The sequence below is a fragment of the Prunus mume genome, linkage group LG5 (genome assembly GCF_029339155.1).
Source record: "Prunus mume cultivar Tortuosa linkage group LG5, ASM2933915v1, whole genome shotgun sequence".
NCBI lineage: Eukaryota > Viridiplantae > Streptophyta > Magnoliopsida > Rosales > Rosaceae > Prunus > Prunus mume.
The window spans coordinates 4,869,178-4,879,441 of NC_142702.1; the positions used below are offsets into that span (position 1 = coordinate 4,869,178).

General features: G+C 34.9%; 1 protein-coding gene and 1 pseudogene across 1 annotated transcript; one reads left to right on the forward strand and one right to left on the reverse strand.

Moving 5' to 3' along the window:
* Positions 1-1,254: 1,254 nt before the first annotated feature.
* Positions 1,255-5,765, forward strand: LOC103343666 (aspartic proteinase 36-like). The gene is made up of 10 exons (XM_089053572.1): positions 1,255-1,600; positions 2,019-2,148; positions 2,271-2,524; positions 2,631-2,858; positions 3,333-3,495; positions 3,699-3,772; positions 3,873-3,969; positions 4,688-4,754; positions 4,977-5,048; positions 5,213-5,765. The coding sequence occupies exons 1-10, from the start codon at positions 1,350-1,352 to the stop codon at positions 5,383-5,385; spliced, it is 1,509 nt and encodes a 502-aa protein (XP_088909698.1). The 5' UTR covers positions 1,255-1,349; the 3' UTR covers positions 5,386-5,765.
* Positions 5,766-6,874: 1,109 nt separating this feature from the next.
* LOC148916704 (secreted RxLR effector protein 161 pseudogene) lies at positions 6,875-8,023 on the reverse strand (annotated as a pseudogene).
* Between the last annotated feature and the right edge of the window lie 2,241 nt (positions 8,024-10,264).

A 10,264-nucleotide genomic window follows, 5' to 3' on the forward strand; every position in this document is an offset into this window, starting at 1 on the left:
AAGTTATTTTTATTTAAAACCTTTTTAAATGTTTTAAATTCATTTTGTTTAATATATATATATATATATTAAAAAAAAATATTGTCTCTTGTTTAATTAAATTAAACAATATATAGTTGTACCATAGTTTTTATCAAAATAGTACAAAATATGAAGGGCCCTAAAATATAGTCATGCATGGCTGGAGATGGAAAAATTTAGTCCTGCACTATTCTTTAAAAAATTAATATTTTGGATGGCTAACTTTATATCCCTGGATTACATTTAGCCCTATGACTGAAGATGGCCTTAGATGGCTAAATGGCCAAATGTGCCCTCCAAATTTGGTAATTTTTTTTTTTAGCCCATGGTTGAAGATGAGTTTTGCATTATTTTAAGGCTATAGTTGACATATAGCCCATGACTGGAGATAGCCTAAAATAGAAAGACTTCTATGAGCTCCTAGTGACTCCCTATAATTTAATGATGCTTTATTTTATAACCTTTAATTAATGCTAATTATTTATATATGTATATATTTTTTTATAGAGATTGACCAATTAAAAAAGAGTTACAACATTTATGAGTTCCTAAACTAGAGAGCATGATTGAAGTTAAAATTTTTAGGGAGTTTCACTAAAACACCCAAAATGAGGGTTGAAATTATAAAAAAACCCAAGCACTATTTAAACATATAAACACACCCAAAACTCATCATTACACACACTCAAAACTCATTTATAAACACACCAAAAAAGTTGACTTTGGAGTTGATTTTGGGTGTGTTTCTATGTTTAAATAGTGCTTGGATTTTTTTATAAATACATGTCTAGAATTGGGTTTATTTATAAATTTGTAAAATTTTTATAGAGAGCTCCAAAAATAGCTTGTGTATATTTTTAGCTAAATTTTAACTAAAAAATAAAGAGCATGAGTGTAGATGCTCTAAACCTGCTGAATCCGATTATTTTGAGTCCTTTTTCTCTTCTACTATTTTCTTGTGAGAGTTCTGGATTAGTGTGGTATTTACACTACTTGAGAAGGAACTTCTAAAATATTGTCCCTACATGGCACCTGAACAGAAATTAGAATGTGTGTGGAGTGTGGTGGTCAAACATGGTTACGTGAACACCGAGCAAAAGCATCGTATCTGAAAAGCCGTCCAAAAAGAAAAACGAAGTATGCTGATTACCAAATTAATTAAAATATTAAAATATTTATTCAAGATATGAAATAATAACAGCTAACGTCATTCCTATTTTGAATTTCTGTTATCGGTTGTTATCTGGGAGAGACTTGTACATCCCCTCTCTCTCTATATAAACGAGAGGGAGAGAGGGGGAGAGAGGGAGAGAGAGAGAGAGAGATAAATGGCGGCAACTTTTCTGGCAAAGCTTTTGATCACTGTCGTGGTACTGCTGCCTTCTGCGGTGGTTCTGTGCAGTTTCCCCGCCACTCTGACTCTGGAGAGAGCTTTTCCAACAAACCACAGAGTGGAACTGAGTCAACTCAGAGCTAGAGACGGAGTCCGGCATGGAAGGATGTTGCAGCAGTCTTCTAGTGGCGGCGGCGGTGTCATCAATTTCCCCGTTGGAGGGACCTTCGATCCATACATAGTTGGGTACAGTTTTCTGCCAAATTCAGAAATTAATCAACCAATTTTTTTTTTCTTTGTATGATTAAACTTTTTTCCTTCCAAATGTCACATAACATGTTTTGCAACGTCCACGTCTTGGTTTTGAATAAGTCATGATTAAACAATATAATTCATTTGATGTCCACGTCTTAACAATTTTAGTTGAAGAGTTGTAGTAATTAAACAAACATATTATATCATCATTGACTCAAAACCAATCATTGAATAGATCAATTTCTTATTAGAAATAATTTTTTTTTTTTACCTTTTTGGGTTTTCTTCTCTTTTACTCATATTTTTGTTTAAGTTATCAAACTGGTAGATGATTTGGTTTTAGAGTAATCTTAAAGGGACATAATCATATCACTACTCAAAGATCCTTTTTTTTTTTTTTTGGATTTAGGCTTTATTTCACAAGTGTGAAGTTGGGTACACCTGCAACAGAGTTTTATGTGCAGATTGATACTGGAAGTGATGTTTTGTGGGTTGGCTGCAATTCCTGCAATGGTTGCCCCAAATCAACTGGACTTAAAGTAAACTCACCTCTTCATTTATCCTAATTTAAATCTTGTCAAGTTTTAAAATATCATCAGGAGGGAAAACTTACTGCTGAAGTTTCTGAATGAGTGATATGATCCCTCTGGTTTTCATGCAGATTCAGCTGAAATCTTTTGACCCTAAAAGCTCATCAACTGCCTCATTGGTGTCTTGTTCTGATAAAATATGCTCCCTTGGACTTCAGACACAAGATTCTAGCTGTGATGCAAAGGATAAGCAATGTACTTACGGGTTCAAGTACGGAGATGGCAGTGAAACATCGGGCTATTATGTATCAGACTTGTTGCATTTTGACACAGCTGGTGGTGGTCAGTCTGTCACCTCAAACTCTTCAGCTAACATTGTCTTTGGGTAATATATGATGTATTCTGCCCTATAGTTAAGAACAACAGTCTTATTTCCGTGCGTGATTGTTTTTTAATTTGAACAAAGCCTCAAATGGTGAATTTTGAAACAGGTGTAGCACCTTAGCAACCGGGGTCTTGCAGAAAACAGATAGAGCAGTTGATGGGATTTTTGGATTTGGACAGCAGGAATTATCTGTCATCTCACAGCTGTCTTCACAGGGAGTATCACCAAAAGTATTTTCCCACTGCTTCAAAGGAGATGACACTGGTGGGGGGATACTGGTTCTTGGTGAGATCGTGGATCCTAACATCGTTTATAGCCCGCTTGTCCAAAATCAGTATGTGTAAAGCAGTACAAGTATATCATTTTATATTTTGTGAAACTAAATGGAACTATAGTGAGCTCTACAGCATGACTAACAGTTATATTCGCATGCATCATTGCAGACATCTCTTTTTTAGGTTGTAAACCATAGCTATTTTCTAGTTTGAAATTTATGACTTAACTACTCATGTCGCCAGAACAGTACCGTTTAATTGAATACATTTCGGTGGAGGGTGAAAAATAATTATATTTTGGAAAAAATTCCATAGAGAGATAAATAGAGCCCTGAGGAACTACTTGAAGATCTTAACATGTGAAGTAGCTCTTAATTGCAGCAAAAGCTTGGCCCTCTCTCAATTCTATTTTGAAATGTTGGATGTTATGCTACCTTTTCCCTATTCATTTTGTAAGGCATAAGATTTTTTAATCATATAAAGCTTGGCTGCTGTAACTTTAACTATATCTACTGGGATGCTCGGAATTTCAGGCCTCATTATAACTTAAATCTGGAGAGCATTAGTGTTAACGGCCAAACGCTAGCCATTGATCCATCAGTTTTTTCAACATCAAGCAACCAAGGAACAATAGTTGATTCTGGGACAACTTTGGCATACCTTGCAGAAGATGCATATGATCCTTTTGTCAATGCTGTAATTTTCTGTTTAAAAAATACTTTACTGTTTAACTGATCTATTTAACTTCTGGTGATTCTCGATCTCTACTTTTAGTTTTTGTACTTTCAAACTGAATTAAGTCTTGGGGGAAAATTAAAGCTGGATTGTTGTTTGATTTTAATAGATGGCTAAGGAAGTGAAACAAAAGGTGAATAACATGTTATTTTGTTTCTTTGCAGATAACAAGCGCTGTCTCACAATCCGTGACCCCTGTTACCTCCCAGGGAGAACAATGCTACATAGTCACATCCAGGTTCACATTTTGAATATTTTATCTCAGTTGATTCAACGTTTGAGGACTGCTAATATTTCAGCTCAATTGTAATTCTTAAAGTGTGTTTTTCTCCCTTCAGCATCACTGGTATATTTCCTCAAGTTAACTTGAACTTTGCTGGTAATGCATCCCTGATTCTAAGACCGGAGGACTACCTTTTGCAGCAGAATACTGTCGTGAGTTTCTGTACTTTTTATTTATTTCTTCCCCTGATTTTCAAGTGTTAAAAGTTTGTGCAGATGTTTTCATTTAGTCCGAAATTGTGATGAACAACTTCTTTTGTTCTACAATTTGCTTCTGTCTACTCTTTAAGCTAGTTTGGCTTTCCGTAGACTGTCTTCTATTTTTTTAAGTAATTGAACTGGCAATCACAATTCAATGTAGTGTACCTCTCCAATCACATAACCTAATGCAATTTCCCAAACATTTGTAATGCTAATGCGTAAAACAAATGCCTCCAAGCCGATTAGAAAGAATGTATGATAAGATTAAAGCATGGAGCTAGCTAAACATTTCAGCTACACCATATTAGTGTGGGAGAAACAATATGTTCCGGATTCTGTCAACTTTTGTTTGGTTTCCTTCAAAATAGACAGACTTTGACGGCTAAATCATTTTAAGCAGGACTAGCTTGCATTAGGCTGTAGGAATCTCTAAGAATGTTCCATCTACAGAAATATGGTTCATTTTCCAATTATAGTATGTTCTTAGATGTCTCTTCCTTGGCTGCGGTTTCTGTTTCAAAGTTTTGCAAACTGCACATCATTCGAACAAGCTTTACCCTTCTCTAATGAAATCAAGTTTTATCCTATAACTGTGTAACTTTTTATTTTATTTAAGTCCTGCATCTTCAACTGAAATAGGGAATTTTTTTTTTTCTTCTCTTTGTTCCAGAGTGGTGATGAAGTATGGTGCATTGGCATCCAGAAAAGTGACGGTCAAGATATAACTGTATTGGGAGGTATGATAAATAAATTCAAATTTATTAAGTTAAGTTTGTTCAAACACAATTCTCTAACAGGCTAAAATTTTGATGATCAGTCATCATTTCTCTTATCAAATTCTTTTTAATGGCTTACTTCAGTAGTACATTTTCTTATCTGCTTATTTAGTTTTGTGTTTTGTTATTGAGTTCTCTTTTCACAAAAAGAACACTTACATCAATTGTCGTCCTCTTTCGCAGACCTCATCCTGAAAGACAAAATCATTGTCTATGATTTGGCCAATCAACGGATTGGTTGGACTCAATATGACTGTAAGTAGGGATATTAGTTATTTCTTATTCCAAGTTCATCACACAATTCTCCAACCACGAAAATTATATTTGAAAACTACAAAAAAAGTAGAAAAAAAACAGGAGAAAAACAATGGAGTTTCTATCCTGCATTCTGATTGTATGTGTATGAATGTTTCTCTCAGGTTCAACGTCAGTCAATGTCTCTACAAATACTAGCAGAGGAACTGCATCTGTTAATGCAGGGTCCATAAACGTTAGCAGTTCAGCATGCAGCGAACCTTTCAAACTCGTACCGATAAGCATGGTGGCTTTCCTTGTTCAGATATCAGTCATTTACATTTTCCCATTCTTGTAGTACCTATAGGCGTTTGGCCTACATGACAGGATTGTTTCTCAGGGATGAGATTAGCTCATTGCACATATTGTGCAATAGGTCTCTTACCATTCTTTGTTTGACAATACGTTGCAAGCGATTCTGTAGGTTTTTCATGAGTTCAGCAAGATCATACAAGCAGTTTTACAGCAGTCTGGCAGTTTGTTTGTAGCTCCTCACTGTGGAGCAGATTTGGTCTCTCTTTTTTTGCCAAATTTTAATTTTCTGTTTTTGGTTAGGACTATTATTTCTTCATTTGAGGCACATTGAGGTACAGATTTCCTTAGCTTGATTGGCACCATTGTAAATGACATTGATAAAGTTATTCATTTCATACATTATACATACCAAATTTAGACTAACTACAGCATCTTCATAGAAGTGTTAGATTTTCTATATATGTTCATGATCTTTCACACATCCTGAAATATATAAAAGACATACCTGGCGTCATCTTCCTTGAGTACAAGATCTCTGGATTCATCCAATCGCAGCAGTAGCAGCACGAGCAAAGGCACGAATGGCTTAAGACTTCTGCTCTCTCTAAGAAACTGTTTCAGCTATTTCTTTATGATGAGATCAGGGTTAGAGAACATATCTGATTAGAGCAGTGTCTTACACTTATATAGGGCTAGGTCAAGTCGTCTCTACTCATCACCGAGGGCCGACTTGACTAACACTCTAAGCCCATCAAGCAACGATTCATGCAAAAGGAAATAAATAGGACCTTTTTAATTGGCTACTTTTCTCATTTCACAAAGTCTTGGGGCCCAAGGTATAACTTACTTTAAACTCCTATCAAACTTGATAAACTTAGTATCTAGTGCACTGATCTAAAAGGAATATAACATTCTTCCACTAGATCAAGCACTAGAACACTAAGCTTCTGTATTGCAAGTTTGATAATCTTTATTGGCCATGAGTTTAAAATTGTTATGTCCTTCCCTTTAAGCTACAGTGAAAAGCGAGTAGACAAAATGAACTATAGACAAGCACTACTCTCCTTTAGTAAAACATGTCATCTATAATCACATAATACAATCTCAAAACACATAAAGCACCTACAAACGCAAACCTTAACATGTACTGATCTTTGATGTGAATCTTTATGCTTTTCAGGACACATACCCTTCTATGACTTAGCAATAGTCAATCTGCAATGTTATTAAAACAATAGTATCTCAAAAGAGACCATAAACTCACATACATAAATAAAATGCATAATAAGTTTAAACAGCTAAATAGACAAAATGGTAGAAACTATTTAATAATAAAACTGTCAACCAAATTAACATCCTGAAATGCAAATCCCTCAATCTAGAAAAACAGCAAAATAAAACATACTAGAAATCTATCATAATGGGAAAAAGACTCTCACTAGATTGCAACATCAAAGCTAGGAAATAATCCATGCTCTCAACATGTCTTAGAAAAGCTTCTGAAGGCAAAAAATTTGTGAACAGATCTGCAATCATATCTTGAGTTTTGATATGATCAAATTGACTAGTTTGTATGCTACCTTCTCCCTCACTATTAAATATTTTCTGTCAATATGCTGAAGTCCAAACGACATCTTGTTGTTTGTGTTGTGAAAAACTGTCGTAGTGTTGTCATTGTATATCTGTACTGGTCTTGAAATTGAGTCCACCACCTTAATGTCTTTAATAAAATTCCTTAGCCATACTGCATGAGAAGTGGCTTCATAACAAGCTATGTATTTTGAAAACATGGTTGAACTCAAAACATCAGATTGTTTAGCACTCTTCCAAGCAACAAATGCTCCTGCCATCTTGAAAAGAAAACATGAAGTAGAGATGTAATCATCCTCTGCTTTTCCAATATTCGCATTAGCATAGCCAACAAGCTCCAAATTCTCTGTGCATATGAAAATCAACATATAAGCCTTTGTTCTATGTAGGTACCTTAGAATCTTCTTTCCAGCTATCCAATATTGCATTCTCGGATTTGACTGAAATCTCCCTATCTTGCTGACGCACAAGGCTAGGTCTGGCCTTTTACATATTTGTGCATACATAATGCTTCCAACTAGAGAAGCATACGGCTTGTTCCTCATCTCATCTTCTTCTTCTTTATTCTTGGGGCAATGCTCTTTCTTTAAATCTCCTTTAACCAATGGCACTTTCTGTCTAGAACACATTCTCAAGTCAAAACGTTTGAGTACTCTTTCAATGTTTCTGTGACAAGCCTAGCAGACCTCGAGCTCGGTCTCTTTGAATTTCAATGCCTAATACAAAAAAATAGCTTCTCCCAAATACTTGATCTCAAAATTATTTGAAAGTAGTTTCTTAGTGTCATTCGATGAATTGTGATTATTTGTAGCCAAAAGTATATCATCGACATACAACAACTAAAAAATAAAACGTCTCCCACACTTCTTTAGATAAATGTATTGATCGGCTATGTTATCTTCAAAACCATAGGATGAGACAGTTTGATGGAATTTCAAATACCACCTTCTGCTTGCTTGCTTTAGTCCATAAATTACCTTGTCAAGTTTGCAAACTATATGCTCTTTTCTCTCCTTTACAAACCCCTCAGGGTGCCTCATAAAATTTGCTTCTTCAAGTTCACCATTCAAGAAGGTAGTTTTTACATCCATTTGATGTAAAAGTAAGTCATAATGTGTCACCCAAGCCATAATTATGTGGAAAGAATCTTCGGTGGAAACTAGAGAAAATATCTTAATTTAGTCAATTCCCTCCTTTTGGGTAAATCCTTTTTCTACCAATCTAGCCTTAAATCTTTCAATTTTTCCATCCTTAACCTTCTTTGTTTTAAATACCCATTTCCAGACTACCAATTTCTGGCTCTTGTGAAGTTCAACTAATTCCCATGCTTGATTCTTCTTCATACTTTCGAGTTCATTCAACATTGCTTCCCTCCATTTTTTTGCATTATGAATCTCCATAGCTTCTTTAAAACTTGTTGGATCAGCCTAATCTCCAATGTCAAAATCTACTTCCTATAAGTACACATAATACGAATTTGCTGTGGATCTTCTTAGTCTATCAAATCTCCTCAGTTGCACTGGTTATTGTGGATTATCTAGGTCAAGATTTTCAACAGCTTGTTCTTATTTATCAACTGGTTCTTCAAACTGAGAAGGTTCCAATACAGTTTCACATAAAGGAATCAAGGGTGTAACATCTTGTTCATCATTCTCGATCACAGCTACATCACTTTTTTCTTCGAAAATAAAATCTTCATTCCCAGTGGCCTTCTCCTCATGCTCTATAAACTTTACACAACCAGTCTCAACAATTCGAGTACCATAATTTGGACAATAAATCTAAAACCCTTTGACCTTGTAGGATAATCAATAAAATAGAAGCTAATCATTTTAGGATCAATCTTCTTCTCCTAAGGGTTATAGATTATAGCTTCAGCCTTGCAACCCCATACATGAAGATGTCACAAGCTAGGCTTTTTGGTAGTCCAAATTTTGAAATGTGTCTTAGGCATGGACTTGTTGGGCACTCTATTAAGTATATAGTTTGTTGTTTTGATCACCTCTCCCCATAGATGCATATGCAAACCAGTTTTGGAAATCATGTTGTGAACCATGTCCTTCAAAGTCTCCGATTTCTTCTCCCACTCACACCATTCTGTTGTGGAGTTCCTGGTGTTGGGTACTGAGCAGTTATTCCATTATCTTGTAGATATCTTACAAAAAGTCCAGCACGTCATCCTCCTTCATCAAAACATCCATAATATTCACCTTCTTTGTCTGACTCACAATTTTGATATTTTTCTCAAGTTGCCTTTCAACTTCAGTTTGAAATTTTTTGAACATCTCAAATAGATAACCAAAACGAGAATGGTCATCTATAAAGGTGATGAAGTACCGATTTCCATCAATTGTTTGATGAGGGAATGGTCCACAAAAATCTGTGTGGATGATCTCCAAAAGATCACTATTGCGAGTTGCACCTTTCTTTTTAGTCTTAGTGAGTTTTTCTTTAACACATTCAATACAAATCTCGTCATCACTGAAAATTAGTGGTGGCAAAACTTGTTCTTTAACAAGAATTTTCATTCTTTTTGTTGAAATGTGCCATAAACGTCTATGCTATAACCTAGTGGATGTTCCTTCACTTCTAATCTTTTTCTCACTCGATTTAGCCATTAAGACTTCACCATCTTCATTGTAATTGAGACAATATAATCCATTTGAGAGAAAACTAGTAGTAAGAACAATAGAATTTTGAGATAATGTTAAACCATCTTTATTGAATTCAACAACAAAACCAAGTCTCGATAATCTTGAAATAGAAAATAAATTCCTTTTCATTTAGGATACTAAACCTACATCATCCAACTCTAAAATAAATCTTGAATCCAACTTCAAGTTAACTACTCCAATGGTTTCCACATCTACTTGCTCCATTTCCCATGAACATCCAAAACTTTACGGCGATCCTAAGACTATCCCTTGTAGTTGTGTACATCTTTATGGGTCCTTCATAAAGTCGACGACATCTTTAAGCCTTAACCCTTTTTTGCTCCAATTCATCTTCGTTTTGCTTTTTAATTAGCTCCATTATATTCTTTACTAGAATTCCATTTGTGATAAGTTGACACTAGTGGCACCTAAATGCCAGATGCTTCTCCTTTTTCTTAACTTTTGGAGCCGTACTACAAGATACATAAATGAAAATGCCCAATGTGAATTAATATAATCATGAGTGAGATCATAATCGATCTCATTCATTCTGAGAATATCTTTAAAATCGAACTTCCATCTTTTGAAGTTTGATATAGTGAGTGTTTCAATTTTCAAGAAATTGATGAGGAAGGATTCAATGTTGTATGCAAAATAAAGTAAAAGTATTTTCCAAGA

Coding starts and splice junctions, on each gene's coding strand:
- LOC103343666 (XM_089053572.1), top strand. CDS start 1,350: ATGGCGGCAACTTTTCTGGCAAAGCTTTTGATCACTGTCGTGGTACTG. Junction 1,601..2,018: donor TTCGATCCATACATAGTTGG/GTACAGTTTTCT, acceptor TTTTGGATTTAG/GCTTTATTTCACAAGTGTGA. Junction 3,496..3,698: donor ATGATCCTTTTGTCAATGCT/GTAATTTTCTGT, acceptor GTTTCTTTGCAG/ATAACAAGCGCTGTCTCACA.